Genomic DNA, 17,084 nt, shown 5'->3' on the forward strand with positions numbered 1-17,084 from the left:
TTCCCACTAGGTAGATGTTGAGGGAAGCCACAAGTGTGCCAGTGCTGCCTGGGTGAGTAGGGCACAAGGCAGGCAGCACAGGGAAACGCTTGATTCATTTTGGTCCCTTTTCCAGGGCCCCCAACACCCATTTTTGGAAACTAATATAGGTGATGGCCAAGTAGGGAACTGGAGTTGGAAATGAAGCCAGTGCTCTGTTTCCTTTGTAAGATGGGGTGATGTTGTCACCCCCTGTTTTGAAGATGGAAACTGAAGTGACCCAGCTGAGTGATGTGAGCCACACCGCCTGGAAAGCAGAGTCACATTGAGAATCTTCTTATTTCCAGTTCTGCTTTCAGGATGCAGCTCTGTCAGCAAGTAGTAATCAGAGATGGAGATTGTAAGAACCCAGAGACTCTCATATTACAGATCTGTTTGGAGGTTGAAAGTATGGGCCTGCACACATGTTAAGCTGGAGTACAAGGCAATACAAGTTATGTATTTACTACTCAGTCCATCTTATAGAGCTCTCCAGAGGAAACTTCAGGTTCTGTAGACATGCTGTGGTTACTGTTCCACTCTCCTTCCACAGAGGCCATACAGTGGGAGGGAGAAGGTTGACCAGAACATATATGCTGTTACCAAAAAGTCCTGCTTGGCACATGAATCCAAATAGCTGTCAATTTCGTCTGACACCATTTTGTCTTCAGAGTGGGGAAGCCAAAAAACATTTCTTAAACTCAGTGATCTTTGTAGGCCCCTTCCAACTCAGGATGTTCTGTGATTCTGTCATTCCTCGATAGCTTTCCCTCCCATCTTCTCTGAATGCCTGGAGGAGCTGGCCGAGGCTTATGGAGGATTATGGAAGCATGCCAAACATCATTTAGGGCAGTGCTGCAAATGTCACCACGGTCCTGCTCCTTGAGCATGTGAACTGACGGCTGTCCCATCACCCTGTCTGCAGCCCCAGCTGGGAGCCACGTGCTGGCCTCACCTCTGCCTGCTCCTCTGCAAGAAGCTGGGAAGATGAACTTCTTTGGCAAGGTGTTGTGATAGGAATTCCTCAGTGTCTTCCACAGACAAAGCTTCTAAGCAGAGATGCCATCAATCCCACAGTCTTGACCTTTTTCATTCTTCCTCATCCTACCTCTGGCTCCCAGAATGAGGTTCTCAAAGCAGGGCTGTTCATGGAGAGAAAGCTTTCCTCTGCTCTGACTGTGCTGGGCTTAACTCCATGAAGCTATCCCCCCAGTTTGGGATAGCACGGACCATACTGCTGGGCCTTCTCACACCGAGGCCTCGAATTCTGTGTCAGGTCAGTTGCTGCAGCATTGGTGGGGAAATAACAAGGCAGCAGAGCCTCTGGTGAGGAATATTTTAACCTGCATTCTCAGGTGCTGTGTCATTAATTAACTGTAATGGGAAACATAAACTAGCCACAGGATTTGCAGAGGAAATCTATAATATCTCTTGTCATTATTGTAATTCATTAAAGTGGGGATGGAGGTGACCCCGACAGAATCCGTCAGTGAAGTGTAATTAAAGACTTAAATCTAAGTATATATATTTGTCTCCGATTTTCTTTCACAAGCTTAAACCCAGGAAAATGTGAGAAGAGCCCACAGACTGTTACTCAGGCTCATGGGCACCTGAACCCACATCAAAGGGATGAATAAGAATTGTGATGGAAACGTAGATAACAAGCTATCTAATAGTAAGGCTTTGTGGATTAGTGTGGATATGGAAGAGTGGAATTTGTAGTGGTAAGATGTGAGATTGTGGTGAATGAACACTGAAGAGCTTGATATTGCAGGGACTTGACTTTGGTCTACAGAGGCAAAATAAAAGACAGCACAGATGGTTCAGAGGGAGGGCTGTGATTGGCAGTGGCTTCTGTTCACTAATTCCTTGGAGTTTGGTGTTTCAGGTGCATAGTGGGCTCACTGAATTGCCCACAGTTTGTATCCAGCTTGCACAGCGCGGTCCAGTGACCCACCAGGTGTGGTGGGCATAGATGGATGTGGTTTGGAGCAGCCTCTGTGTCTGAGCTTCCAACATGGGATCTACTGGAGTGGTGCAGCCCCATCCCTATGTACAGGATGGGGCTCTGGCTGTGCTCCTATATGCATAGCTCTTCCACCTCACAGTCTCCATGCCACAGTCCTGGGAGATGCTGCCCCTGTGGGGGCTGTGCATGTGCACATCTTTCACTAGGAGGGGTGAGAGACCATCTCACCAGCCTTCAGCCCATGCCCACACTGGAGACCTGAGGTGCCATCCACCCTGCTGTCCAGGTGGTGCTTGCTGGCACCTGGTGGTCCTTGTTGCTAGCTTTTATCTGGCTAAGTAGGAAAATTGCAGAGCAGACTGTGAAACAGCAAACAGGGTGCTGCAGATGATACAGGGCTGTGAAGGTGGTCTTGGTCCCCTGCCATCTCGCTGTGGTGAGACCTACTGTGCAGGTGGGAGGGAGGTGGGAGGAAAGAGTTGTTCAAATAGATCATTTGATTGCGTTTATGGCTACTCTGTGGGTTGAAAAGTGCTCTTCCCCTGTCTGTAGGATGTGGATTGAACATGGCAGTTCAGAGCAACATGAAGCCAGAGCAGTGCAGGTGGCAGGCTCTGTCACATCTTTGAGACCCACTATGCCCTGCTGAAGCATTTAAGAATCTACTAATTAGGATGAAACAGTTTTAATAGCAGGATGGGAAAAGTAGAGCAGAAGGGCAGAGGGATTTTCACCTGGAATGAAAGCTCTTGAGACATCTTCTGCTCACCAAGAACAGGAAGGAGCTGAGGCTGTTGGGGCTAGAACTCTTTGAGGTTTCTCCAAACATTATTAGCACAAGGAATTTGTGTACTCTTGAAGGATGTCAATCTGAAGGAAACTCCAGAAATGTGTGGTACTGGGGACTCTAAAGCAGCCACACAGAGGCCACCTTGAAGAAGAATACTGTGCTTCAGACATGGTGATTTTGAAGGTGCAATACATTAGGCATACCTGGCAGATCCCCTTTTCATTGCCTTCGTAACCTGGGTGTGCATGTGAGTTTTCAGGCTTGCATTTCTCTGGGGAGAAGAGAAAGATATTTATTTCAGGAGTGTCTTGTGCGCATCATTTATATGCTGAACACACGCCTTGTGCTTTTTACAGTATTTTTCAAGCAGGCTCTGTCGCTTTCCTAGCAGTCAGCAAGCAGCCTCTGGTTACAGTGCACTGGCAGCTCTGCAGGTACTCCAGAAGGTCTTACTGCCTGCTTAATACAGGGCAGGGGCTGGGTCTCTTGCCACTGCAAAGGCCGTTTGTATAAATCAGTACTAAGTGCTCTGAGTAAAGCAGAAGGAAACATCAGTGACTTTCAAACTGTTCTTTCTTTAGTCCCCACAGTGCATTTTTGGCCCTTTAGGGTGAGGTGGGTGGATAGGGAACTTCATCTCATTTGCTCTCCTGAAACCTGTTGGAAGTCCTGGTGAGGTGGCTGCGGGATTTGTGTGCACGCGCAGAAGAAGGCCATCTGAATTGTAAATAGCACCTGCTAAATTATTATTAAATGCAAGCTGATGTGGGAGGAGTTCTTGGGAAAGAAGAAAAAATCAAGTCTTTTAATCAAAGTCATTCGGTCTATTTTAGCATCGTCCCCTCACTGCATGCTGCATACTTCAGCTCATGTGGATGCTGCAGAGAGTTACCTAAGTCACATCAAGGACAGGGGAAGGCCCCATTAAATCCAGTCACTATCAATTGTGTGAGAGCTCTAAATGGCTCCCTAAAACTCCTTATTAAAGAAAGGAACCATCAATTTTATTTAATGCATTGCCCAGCTCGCTGCCCAGAGACTCACCACATGCAGGGTCTGTATAAAACTGAGCCCCATGCTCCCTGGGCCAAGGTGTGGGGATGCTCCTTTCCCAAGCACCAGCTCTGGGATGCTGAGAGCATCACTGCCACGGGGCTGGACCAGAAAGCATTGCCCTCCTGCAGCCATCCCATCTCCTCACTGGGTCGTGGCAAACCTCACACAATCAAAGGTCTGTAGCTGTAATTTGTATCACAGGCTGCGTTGTTGAATTTGATCCCTGTAACAAGCCATCCGACTGTTACTCACATTTACTACTATTGCTACTATTGCTATGGAATAAAGATAATTTAAAAAAAAGAGAATATGCCACCAGCACGGTATGGTAATGTCCTTGGGAAATTTAGGGTTGTGTTTTTCTCCCATTAGCTGCACAGGCAAATTTGCAATAAAAATGACTTAGCTGCAGATGCCTTCCTTTCCCATCACCAAGCTGCCAATCAGACTGTAATTTCTTGGTTTCGGACTATGCTGAAGAGCTAGCTGAGCTATTTTCCTTATGACATGTCCCCTAAAACCTCAGACTAGCAAAAATCATTTTGGACAGAAGAAAGAAAATTTCATCCTTCTTTCATAGGGGAAAAAAATCTTTCTCACAATTATATATGACCTCTGACAAGGGTGGCAGTGGCAGCAGTGGAGTCCACAGCCCTCCCAGTAGCCACATGTCTGTGCTGCCTTCTCCAATCCCCTGTTTTTGGGTAACAGCGTACCCTGTTCCTGCACAAACAATGCGCCAGGACAGCGAGGGGCTTGTTGTTGATGTGGGAACCAAATCCTAACAACAACTCGTTTCAATGAGGGCACAGGCAGCCTTCTGACGTTGATGATGTTGAGTGACTGCTGACCTTGTTTTTAGCGTCAGCTGATATCGACTGGAGCTCTGCCAGTTTGCACCAGTTGAAAGTCTGTCTCCTAATGGTAGTGATTATCCTGATTTTCACAGCAGTGCTCAGAAAGTTGCAGCTGCTGCTCTTCATATCTCAGACTTTAATTTGGGGGCAATTGGTTCTTCTGGTGTCATTCTGGGGGACTTTGTGAGATGAAACTCGTTTCTTCTTCTGCATCAATCCTTTTTTTTCCCCTTTTTATTTTGTATGAAGAGATATTGCTCAAGTGCACCACGAAATGAAAGCCATAAAGCTATAAATTACACCTCAGTTAGGTCCACAATATGTTACCAATTACATCTGCTTTATTATTCGCGTCCAGGGGGAAAACATACATCAAGCCAACCCCGCACTCCAGAAAGGTTGGTTCTGTACTAAAAAGAACACCATGACTCTTCCTAATCTATGGGATTAATCTCTGGGAAAACAAACACAGCTCTGCCTTACTCACATACAACAGTGGTGCCCAGGATGACAGGCTGACTGATATTGATGTGGCTCTATGAGTTTGCTGCGTGCTTCAGCATTTGTGGCAACCTCATTGCCCCGCAGAGAGGAGGGATGAGAGAAAGCACTTACAGGGCAGGGACCTTGGGAGCTGCTGCTCAGTAGGTTGAGGTGGGGGTAATTCATACAAATCGCAGCAAACAGCATCCGGAATGGAGTGTGCTTGCCTGACTGTGTCACCCAGCTTTGGCAGCATGCACTTATGTTTGTGTTTGCTGGTATAAGTGTATATGTATATGAGAGTGTATGTGTGCATATGGATTCCATACCAGCTTAAGAAGAACACAGTATAGTGGAGAATGGCCTTATTTTATGAAAGGGAGCTGACAGTTTGGTACTGTCAAATCGCTGTGTGAAGGAGCTATCCATGTGCATTACTGAGTTTGTTGAGTTTTTGTTGCTGAAGCATTAATTCGGCTCTTAACTTATTAAAGTTGCAAACAATTCAAGGTTATGTTTGTGCTTAATAATTCAGCAACAATGCTAGCTCAGCATATTGTCTTTTTCTTCCCTAGTCGTTCTGGTTTATAATAAAGAAAAACTGGCAACAGACAAAAAGGTTGGTTGTTTTGCCTTTTGTGGTGAAACCAGATGAAGGGGTGATGCTGGAGTGGTGGAAGTGCTCTTCCTGCTGTGCCATCACGGTTAGGTGGTTCCATGGGGACAGTGGGGACGGTTCATGGGGACCCCACCCTCATCCATGGGCAGCCTGATCAGCCTGGATCAGGTCCCCTCTCAGTCTCCTTTTCTCAAGGCTGAACAGACCCCGTTCCTCAGCCTTTCCTCATAGGGGAGATGCTCCAGGCCCTTCACCATCTTTGTGGCCCTCCGCTGGACTCTTTCCAAGAGATCCCTGTTGTTTTTGTACTGGGGAGCCCAGAACTGGACGCAGTACTCCAGATGAGGCCTTACCAGGGCAGAGTAGAGGGGGAGGATCACCTCCTTCGACCTGCTGGACACGCTCTTTTTAATGCACCCCACAGTTTCCTTTTCCCATTTTTTTTTCCTTTTTTTTTTTTTGAATAAAAGTGTAGAAGGTCATTATCTTTTCCAGAGCCAAAGAAGCACACAGTAAAAGAGGTTCTTTTCTTTTCTTAGAAATTAAATGGACCTGATTCCTCCACAAGCTAATTTGCACCTTGTATTGTTAACAACACTGTTCACTTCCAGGGGATCTGCTTTCCAGTGGTGCTTTTGTCACTTTGCATAAGAATAGATGAACATAATTTTATAAATCTGAGACAACTGAGAGCGTGTGGTAGAGATCATGTTGTCTAACTCAATCATCAGTGTCCCTGAGCAGAAACAAGCTCTGGACATGATTCCCACACACGGACTTGGCAAGCAACCTGGGACATCATCTGCTGCTTCTGTCCTGGCTCCTCAGCTTTGCCAGCGCACCTCCATTTGTCATGGCGTGTCCTTTTCTGGTCCCATCCTGGCTCTCCGCAAGCCAGAAGCTACTTAGTGGCTTTATGGGAGTAAACAGATGTCTTAGGTCAGATCCACCAAGCTGTTTAATACAGAAGGAGCCTGAGGATTTGCAATTTGGCCTCCGTAGGCAGAATATTTTGCAGTATTTTACATCAGCAAAAGAGATGTAGATGTATTCCTGGAGACAATGGGAATAGGAGTCTCCTCAGGCAAAGGAGAAAAAAAATAACATTTATGTTCTCATTATTAAAAATGGGAAGGGGCAGAGCAAGAGAGCAGAATTTGTTTTTTGCTAGGTGTTTGCTAGTATGGTTCAGTTGGGAGTAATGATTTATTTTAGAGCATAATATTTTATTTGTGATGAATACATATTCTGGAAGAATTTCATTTTTGTGCATGTGTTGCATCCGAAATCTGTATCCCATTCTCCCTTACTGCCTCTGTACAAATGAAAAAAAAAACAAACTGGGGAAAGCATATTGACTCTGGATTTGCTCTGATATTTTACTGCAGGTATGGCCTCGCATGTGCAAGTTTTCTCTCCTCACACCCTTCAGTCAAGTGCCTTCTGTAGCGTGAAGAAACTGAAAGTAGAGCCGAGTTCAAACTGGGATATGACTGGGTACGGCACACACAGTAAAGTCTACAGCCAGAGCAAGAACGTACAGTCCTCCCAAGCAGCCGCCGCAGCCGCCGTCAACGCCTCCCTCCAGATCCCCAATCCGAGCATCCCTTACGAACAGACCATCATCTTCCCAGCAAGCACGGGGCACATCGTAGTGACGTCCGCCAACAGCACTTCTGGCGTGGTGGCAGTGTCTGGGCAAACACTGGGCGGGCCACATAACCTGATGCGACGCAGCACTGTGAGCCTTCTGGACACCTACCAAAAATGTGGACTTAAGCGAAAGAGTGAGGAGATTGAGAACACGAGCAGCGTGCAGATCATTGAAGAGCATCCACCAATGATTCAGAACAATGCCAGTGGGGCCACTGTAGCCACCGCCACCACCTCCACGGCCACCTCCAAAAACAGTGGCTCCAACAGCGAAGGGGATTACCAGCTGGTGCAACATGAGGTGCTCTGTTCCATGACCAACACGTATGAAGTGTTAGAATTTCTTGGCAGGGGAACCTTCGGACAAGTAGTCAAATGCTGGAAACGTGGCACTAATGAGATTGTGGCCATCAAGATCCTAAAGAACCATCCTTCCTATGCCCGGCAAGGCCAGATTGAAGTGAGCATCCTGGCTCGGCTGAGCACAGAAAGTGCAGATGACTATAACTTCGTCCGTGCGTATGAGTGCTTCCAGCACAAGAATCACACGTGCTTGGTGTTTGAAATGTTAGAGCAGAACCTCTATGATTTCCTAAAACAAAACAAATTCAGTCCCTTGCCCCTTAAGTACATTCGACCAATTCTCCAGCAGGTAGCAACTGCCCTAATGAAGTTGAAAAGCTTGGGACTGATTCATGCTGATCTTAAACCAGAGAACATCATGTTGGTAGACCCATCCCGACAGCCATATAGGGTCAAGGTCATAGACTTCGGATCAGCTAGCCATGTGTCTAAAGCTGTGTGTTCTACCTACCTTCAATCCAGATATTACAGGTAAGACACCGGGCTCAAGTCACATTACTAGGTGAAGTATTTTACCTACAGGAATTTTCCTTCGTTGCTGCAGATGAATGAGAGTCATCCCTTAATCCTGAATTGGAATGGCTCTTAAAAAGGCTTGTTGGTGGTAAGAGAAAATGCTATCATTCGCTCTTGGAGTTTACTTGCAATGAAAACCATTGTCAATTTGTAAATAGCCATAAAATATTGGCTGAAAAAAAACTGTTTGTGAGTTTCAATTCAGGAAGCCTTTTGGTGTTGTCTGCACTTCCTTCTCTCTATTTTTGGAAAGAGGTACTTGATACAGAGAGTTCACATTTTTTTTCCAAGTCAGTGCAAGTAGGTTCTTGGTTTCAGGAAGACCTTAAGCCAAGTAATCTATACGCTGTCTGTATCTTCCAGCCTTTGTTGATCGGTGAAACCAGGCATTTTACAAAAAAGAAGGTTGGCCCACAGGAAAGCAACTGTATGGGTGCAGATGATGCTTTGTCAAGGAGTAGTTTCCACACAGGCTGTGAAACTTACTGGAATCAGTGGGAGGATTCTTGTTGGCTCCCATCAGCTCTGCATCAGGCAGCCTGGCGGAGCTGAATGCACTTTTCTCTATGTGGGAAGCTGTTGGTAGGGATGAATGAGTATTGTCAGCAGTCTAGGGTTGGACTGAGAACCTGTCAGAGATTGACGATTCCCACTTCTAGTGATTTTAACTGCAGGTACGTCATGTGCTTGGATGGAGTTTCTGAGTTCTGTGTAGGTGCACTCAAAGCAAAATGTGTGAATCAGCTCTATCTCCTTTGGTCTGTAAAACAGTTTCAGCAAGGAAGCCTCTTCTCATAACTCTGGAAGGTAATCTCCTGCTTGCATTTTTACTCCAAGAGAATAGCTCCCTCCATAGATGTTCTCCTCAGACCTTCTCTTTGGTATCACTCAGCTTTTTTCGGCATCCTAAGGACTGAGAAAAACAGTTCTGGCTCAGCCACGTGTGGGGGAAAATAGAAGAAAAAAAAAACACATTTGTCTTTAGAGGACAGCTGAATTTAGAAATGCTCAGGCCCTTTTGTTATTGTAATTTTGTGAAACAGGGGCAAGAGGGAAAATGTAATCCTTCCTGATGACTGATATAATGAAAATTTGTTCAGGCATTGCGCACAGCTCCTCAGCTGGGTAACAGAAAATGCAAGATAGTTGCTCTGTTTGTAAATAGGACAGAAATCTGTTTTATACATAGAGAGTATTTGGAAAAAAAAAGTAGCCTGAGCTGTTATCTGACCCTTTTCCTACTTCATAAACATCCCAGTGGCAAAGCACTCCATAGCTCGGAGCTTGGGAAGAGTTAATTTGCACAGGAACAGGAACTTTGACAATGTAGCGCTGCAGCAGCTGATTTTTATCTGCTTGTCCTTTGCTCTGAAGGAGGCCAGAAAAAAAATTCCCAACCCTAGTTTGTACCTCTGAAGAGGCTTATTAAATGAAATATTCTACCTGATGACAGTCCCATCCTCCAGGAGAGACATGTTTCTGTGGTAAATATGCTAAAGCTTTTAGGGTTGCAATTACCTGGCAGACAAGTAGGAAAAAAAAAAAAAGATAATACAGGCATTTTGTTGTTGAGTTATCTGTGATTCTGCATTAGCAGCCTAGGTCCCAAGCTGAAAGGCAGAAGGGGCAGCCAAAATGAAATATGTGACAGAAAGCAGAAATGAAAGAGAAAAATGGTTCATTCTCAGCGACAAACAAGGAATATTTTTGTGGCAGTCTCTGGGGAGGAAAAGGCTTGATAAAATTTGCTTTTTATATTTTAAATGTTATTCCTGCCCGGTATGAAGTTGCAGCTTCTTGGGTAATAAGTTCTGTCTGTCTAAATCCACTCTTTCTGTGCCTCAGTTGTTGGGAGGAGGGGAGAAGGGGCAGCAACTCAGTGGGGAGAAGAAAGTTTAAAAAGGGAAAAGAAAAATCTTGTTGGGATGAATTAGCTCAGCAGGGGGCTGCTGATGAAGCTAAACTCAAGCCATGAGGAAAATTTATATTCTTCATTTTCTGATGGGGAAAAATATGGCATAGAATAAAGACCCGTTCTACTCCAAAGAGAAGGAACTTTCATGCTAGGAGAAACACAGGACTTTATAAAGATTTCATGTGTCTTCCTTTTAATTTACACTTGTTTTGCTCGCTAGAGTATGAAAGACAAGGGGATGACTTCCAGAAATGGCACATTTAAGCTGAATGTGAAGGAAAAGCTTCATGAAAGTAAAACCTTTTAGATTCTAAGCAGGCATGCCAGAAAAGAGACTTGCACATTTACTGAAAGACTAGGCAGAGTGCTAGGGAATATAACTGAGGTTGGTTCTCAGCTGGAGGAGGTGTTTTATTTTGAGCTTTTGGGAGCAATTCCCAGATTGTCCCCACATATTAGTGACAACTTTTTCTTTCCCCATTTTTAACACTACTCTCAAGAGTGCGATGGCCAGTCCTTCCAAATCAGGAAAGTTCTGTGGGACCCTGATAATTCTCATGGCAGTATAAGACATTTTCTGTTCCTATAAATGATAGGCATACTTCCTTCTCCCAGAGGTGGAAGACAGAACTGGCTTTAAATAAACTTTCTGTTCTTTCTTGACCACAATCTGCATGGCCCAGCATAAACTAAAACAGTCCCAGGGCTTGCAGATTGTACATGAGCCATGTGTTGTTGCCGCCATGTAAAGTGCTCTGCAGATAAGCTGAATCCTGCTGCCAGGTTTCCTGTGAGCAAAGCAGTAGGGAGACATTGTGTTGCACTGCCAGAGCAGCTTGAGAGCCCTCACTGAGTCCGCCAGCATCAGGAATACTGCTGTCACATCAGGAATACTTCTATCAGGCAAAGCCAGTTCTCTCCAGAAGGATTGTGGTGATGTTGAGATGGCAGGGTAGAACGGAAGGTACCAAAAAAGGCCAGCAGAACGTCTTTGGTTACAGAATCACAGAATCACAGAATCATCCGGGTTGGAAGGGACCTCAAGGATCATGTAGTTCCAACCCCCCTGCCTGGCAGGGCCACCAAACATACACATTCAGATCAGGTTGCCCAGGACCCCGTCCAACCTGGCCTTGAACACGTCCAAGGACGGGGCATTGGTTAGTGTCACTTCTCTTGTTTCTCAGAGGGTGTAGCTAGATGTGCTGCCTCAATTGATACTTGGGAGATCTTCCTCTCTCTCTCCTTACTGTAGGGGACCCAAGAATGGCAGGCCATGCTGTGTTAAGCCCTTCTGGGATCACTGGATCCCTAGTGCCTACCTGAGAACTGCGCTTGGTCGAGATGCCAGGTGCTCCTTGATCCCCAGCACTGAGCCTGCACCTATATAAGTGAAGGATGGCCATTTGCAGCCTGAAGACTGCAGCTCGTTGTGGGTGAAGGCAGTGGGTTTCCCAGGGACTGTGCTGAAGGTCCAGACTCCTTCAGAAACATTTGATGAAAGGAGCAAGCCCAGAGCAGGCTGCCTGCCAAGGGTGGGATCCTCTTGTTTGCCCACATCCATCATTCCAGCACCTGGTGGCTATTGTGTTAGATTGCCCGCTTCTTTTTGGTTTGCTGCTCAGCTGAAGTCACTGCTGTGTTTCACCCCATAGATGTCTGCATTTCACTAATTAATGTCATGATCAATCTAAGTCTTTTAGAATTAGCAGAGTATTGCAGGTTTAAAATAATGGCTGTCAACCCTGCGTTGTTAAAGGATAAGTGTGGTTTGGTGCCTTGTCTAAAATCTGTGGTATGTGGCACGTCTGGCGATGGGTTGAGATGTCTGCTATGTAGGTAAGATGCCTTTGATGAAATGTTTGGATAGCAGGGAGTATTGGTTTGAGGAGTTGGTTATCTTTGTTGGTCCCATTTCAGATACTACAAAAAAAATTTGCAAGTGTTACATGCATGTGGTGCTTGAGGTTCATGGTTAGTGGACATGGTAATGATGGGTTGATGACTGGACTAGATGGTCTTAGTGCTTTTTCCAACCATAATGATTCTGTGATGCCATGAAATTGTTAGGCTGTGCAGGTACTGTGCATGCTTTTCTAGATGAGCAGTGGTCTGGAAGAATGTAGGAGCTTGGCTGGCTCTGTCCTCTCTGTCCTGCCCCATATGGACTTTGGGCCATGACAGGTATCGGTCCTCCAGCCTTGGCAAGGTGGTTCCCTGAGCAGCATCATGACCTCCTCCCTGTCTGACTCAGAACACACATAGCTGTGGCTAAAACTGCCCTTCAAGTGAAGCAGTAGTAATAGCAGGAGGGATAGGCCATGCTCATTAGGTTACTCAGTGAACTGGCATCTGTTAAGTCCTTGTATAACAGTGCTAATGCACTGAAGTTTCAAAATCTTCTGCCATTCTGGACTTGCAAAAACATCTCTATTTTAGGCTTGACTGCTTTTGCAACTGTGGAAGCCTCATTGTTCTGTCAGTCTGCTTCAATCTTACCTGCAGCATTCACTGTTTTACTGACCCTGTTTATCCAGGGCAGCAGCTGGATGGTTTCGGGAGGAAAGCTTCCACTGCAAACTGGAGTGAAGCCACTGGTTTCTGCACTGTAGAAAATTATAAACTATACTATTTGAAGCAGTCCTTCTCTTCTTTCCCAAGGACACTGGAGTTTGGATTTGCTTTTTCAGGACCAAAACCATCACCGGGATTAACTGAATCTCAGTTTCTTTGTATCCAGACCACCAAGACTCAAAGGAAGCAGACACTCAGCTGAAAGGTTTTGGCTTTCTTCCATCTCTGTGGTAGCCAGGCCAGGTTGGGTTTTGGTTTTACAGAAATGAAGGTAGTTCTTTACCAAGTTCCTTTGTGGATAAATCACCCAGAGCACGGATTGTAAACAGGTGGTGTGCCCATGATGCATCCGCAGAAAGCATGCACTGTATATTCCAAAATAACTCCCTTTCTAGAGTCTAATTTAAAACAGAAAAGCCTATAGTTTGGCCTCAACAATCTCTTCCAACCAGAATGCCCTCAGGGCTTTCTCTGGTGGAACTTTATTTCCCCAGGCTTTTGCTCTGAACAAGCAGCTGTAGCTGCTCCTCTCCTCTGTCCAAGGCATCGACCTGCCCCTCTGCCATGTGATGCTAGTGGTGCACAAGAGGAGGCCACAGCCCCAAAAGGAATCAGAATGGCCACCATATTGTTCATTTATTTATCAAATTATGAAGTAGGCCCAGCTATACACCTCCAAGAGTATCTGTAACAAAGAGCTGTTTGCAAGGAATGCTGCCAGGAGGCTTTTCCAAGCAAAGCAAAACTGCTGTCCCCATTGCCAGTGTCCTGAGGAGATGGAGAAGTTTTGTGCTGCTTCCTTTTGGTTTATCTGTGTCTGAACAGTGAAGAATTAAAAACCTCATTTGAGTGGTAGGTGGCTCCTTTTGTCCCCTTTGCCCTCCCTCAAATTAGCTCCTATACAGCAAGGACTGGGGAGTGGCAGCAATGATTACTCCTGCAGATATCAGCTTCATCATGGTGATGGAAAGGAAGGAATCTGTGTACCCACAGGCACCATTAGTGGGGGACAAGTGGCAGCCAGAAGCAAGTCTGAGGGTCAGAAGCATGGAGCTGGCATCAGCTGGATGAGGGGTCAGATCCTGATGAGTCAAAACCTCTGCCTTACTCCAACACAGGGAAATACCACAGCTCACAGGCACAAGGAAATGGTTTGCAAAGTCCCTCTGAGCAGAAATGGAAAAAAAAAAGAAAAAAAGACCAAAAAATTAAACAAAAATATTTTTGGCTGCCACAGTCCCCATTAATTGCTGAAGCAGCCAGAGATGCTACAAGCACCCTAAAACCTGGGCTCCAGGACATCTGTTAACCATAGCCTGCCCTTCCCACTCTTCTTTTCCCTTGTTTGTTGTTGCTAGAAAGGCTTGCAGCAAGAATGTTTGTTTCTGAGGAGCTCTTTGTTTCCAGCTGTTTATCTTCACCACCTGAAGTTACTACCTCTGTTGGCCACAGATTTCGGAAGGAACAGAATACAGCCTTAGGTGCGGGGATGAGCTCCAGCAGCAGGTGAGCTGCTGAGCAAAACATGGAGAAAAGAAGGTCAATGCAAATGTGCTTCTAAAAGAAGAACGTTTACCCAAGGCTGCCGCTGCTGTTTAAGCGTGTTGCAGCGCAGTCCCAGGCCTAGGGCTGAACCCTCAGAGCTGCACTTTCTGGTGTGGAAACAACTGTATATGCTTCAAATGCAGCTCCTGGCACAGCTGCCTACTGATCTTTTTTATTAACCCAGCCCTGACCCTGGGCAGCTCCCTGCTTTCTCTGTGCTTGCTGCCAGAGGTGCTGTGGTGGCCACAAGGGGCTGGGAGTCCCTAAGCTCCATGCTGGAGGTTGCCCATGGGTGCTTTGGGAGTTGGGCTGTTTTGTTTTGTTATTGTCTCCTGCTGCTGAGTCTCTCACATTATCACTGAAACAAGGCTGTCACAGGATTTCCTGCCTTCTATTTTCTTTTCTTTCAAGCTGTGAAAGCATATCAAGTCCGTTTTAGTCTGCAGCTTGGTGAAAGGATGAGAGAAATGAAGGTTATACTCCTATTTACTCTACCAGGGCAGGTCTGAAGGAGCTTACAAACGGCCAGCTTGTTTTACTTAGAGCTATTTACCTATGAGAAATCAAAACCCTCCTCCTGCAGCGACTGGCTGTAGCATTTGAGGCTCCATCTGTGTGCCACACAAGAGGCTCGCTGTCTTCTGATAGAGACACCTGTGCTCAGACTGTAGGCTGGCTACAGTGACATGCTGTTGCTACTGCAGCGGTGCTTGTGAGTGACAGTGCAGTCAGCAGGGCTGGAGCAGGGATTGTCAGCCATTGGCCTCAGCTGTGTACATGTACGGCAAAGGTGTCCTGTTTGATCTCTGCTCCCTGTTGCTTACTTCTGCAGCTGTGAAGGAGAAAACACCGTGGTCCCACCCTGGGATGCAATTCCCTGTGTCCCTCTGTGCTTGTTTCAGTGACTGTCGAGGCCGGCACACTGCTGGCTGACAGCAGTGCTGGCTGCTGAGAAGCAGTGAGGTGATGCCCCGTTGGCTTGAGATCAGTGCTCCGAGAGTAAAAATAAGAAGAATTAGTAGCAGAGAGATTCATCATCCACACTTGCGAATCTGAAAAGCAGCATTAGCAACACAGTTTGCACAGGATTTCAGGGATGCTTGGCTCAAGTGCCACGTGCTTAAATCCTATCAGGCTTCTGCTTCCATAACATCTCCCCTGTACATTTGCTCACTGCAGGCAAGAGATTGGAGTGTGACACAGAGGAAGCTTACTGAGTACAGTATGGCTGTTCAGTCATTAGAGTCATGAGTTTTAGGCCCCTGCACAGTGGGACTGAAAAGCTGATTACACGAAAGAGCATGTTCTGATTGGAAACTGTTTTTGTGCTCTGCTGCTTATTGGCAGTGAGGTTAGGAAAGTGACAGACGATGGCTTCTAAATGAATGAGTCATTACATGAAGAGAGAAATGACCTGAAGATTCTACAATTACTAGGGGACTATGCATTCCCCAGCGTCAGACCCTTCAATGCTGTCATTTCAGTCCCCAAAGCTCATATCTTAACTTGCTGAAGCAGTTGCTGCACCGGTGCTTCTTCAAGATAGATAAAGGCTGGTCCTCAGGCAAGGCTTGGGAACTGTCTCATCTAGGTCACACTGGAGAAAGGCAGCACTTCTCAAGCAGCTGAGAGTTGTTCTCAGCTTGAACGGCACTAATCTTGTGGCCTGGCTTAAGCTGAGTTACAGCCCTGGATGTTGTCTCTAGAAGTGGGAAGGTTAAGAAAAGCTCCTTTTCCTTTTAGGCCAGGTCATAAAAAGGCTATTCTGTGGTGTGTTAAAAGGGAATAAAAGGAGAATAGAGGCATATATATCTATACTTTGAGAGAGCCTTAGCACTAAGAGGAATACGTAAAGGGTAAGGAAAAAGGAATAAAAGGGAAAATTTAAGTAGGAACCTGGAGAGGGACTGGGCAGAGGGAAATCCTTTTATAGAGAATGATTACCTAGAATTCACTATTCCCTGTGTAAGGAAAGATGTGAGAGGAAAGGAGATGAGGCTTCACTTTCTTTGCTATCTGGAAGCTTCAAAACCAGTGATAGCTGATTTCCAAACAGGCCAGAGTGCTGCTTCTGTTGTAGGCTGGGAAACAAACTGTGAGTCTCTGAGTAGCAGCTTGCCCTCTGCCTTCCCCTTAGTGAAGGACAGAAGCAATCCCAGTTATTGTTTCACTTGCGCAGACACTAGTCATTTTGCACTGACAGATTTTGCCTTTATTTTATTCTGACTGGATTTGTTGCTTAGTGCACATGCAGGTCCTGTCCCATCCATCCTTGTGTTTGCTGATTTGTATTAGCATTAATCTGTTGTAGCAGACTTTTACCTACTTAAAAACTTGTAGTCTCTTGTGAAAGGCTCTGCTTAGAGGGTGGTGGTTGTGAGGTTTGACCTGGATCTGATTGAAGTGAATCTGGATCAAAAATACTGTGGTTCAAAGACTTGGGTTAACTCTTTCTCATGATTTTGGTTTACTGTTTGCTGACTGCTGCAATTCCTAGCTGATTCCAAGCAGTTTCTCAAGCACAAGCATAGTACTGTGGGCCTGATGATATATGGAAAATCCTTAAAGTTTCCTAGTGCTGTCACTGAGCTTGTACCTTTGCAGAAGGCTTGGAACAGTTTCTGATAATTTTGATGATGTGCTCAGTGCCCAAACCCAGGAAGCTCACAGCTGATGTGTCAGGGAGTTGTGAATATCATCTGTTCCAGCAGTTGGTGCTCACACAG

General features: G+C 45.8%; 1 protein-coding gene across 5 annotated transcripts in view; it reads left to right on the forward strand.

The window, feature by feature from the left end:
* The window catches only part of HIPK2 (homeodomain interacting protein kinase 2), a 130,873-nt gene that overhangs the window by 32,130 nt on the left and 81,659 nt on the right, over positions 1-17,084 (forward strand). For all 5 annotated transcript variants that reach the window (XM_048944971.1, XM_048945230.1, XM_048945057.1 and 2 more), the window contains exon 2: positions 7,181-8,279. In XM_048944971.1, the coding sequence (XP_048800928.1) occupies positions 7,181-8,279 (1,099 nt within the window). The remainder of the gene's footprint in view (positions 1-7,180; positions 8,280-17,084) is intronic.

The sequence above is a fragment of the Lagopus muta genome, chromosome 1, assembly GCF_023343835.1.
Source record: "Lagopus muta isolate bLagMut1 chromosome 1, bLagMut1 primary, whole genome shotgun sequence".
Lineage (NCBI taxonomy): Eukaryota > Metazoa > Chordata > Aves > Galliformes > Phasianidae > Lagopus > Lagopus muta.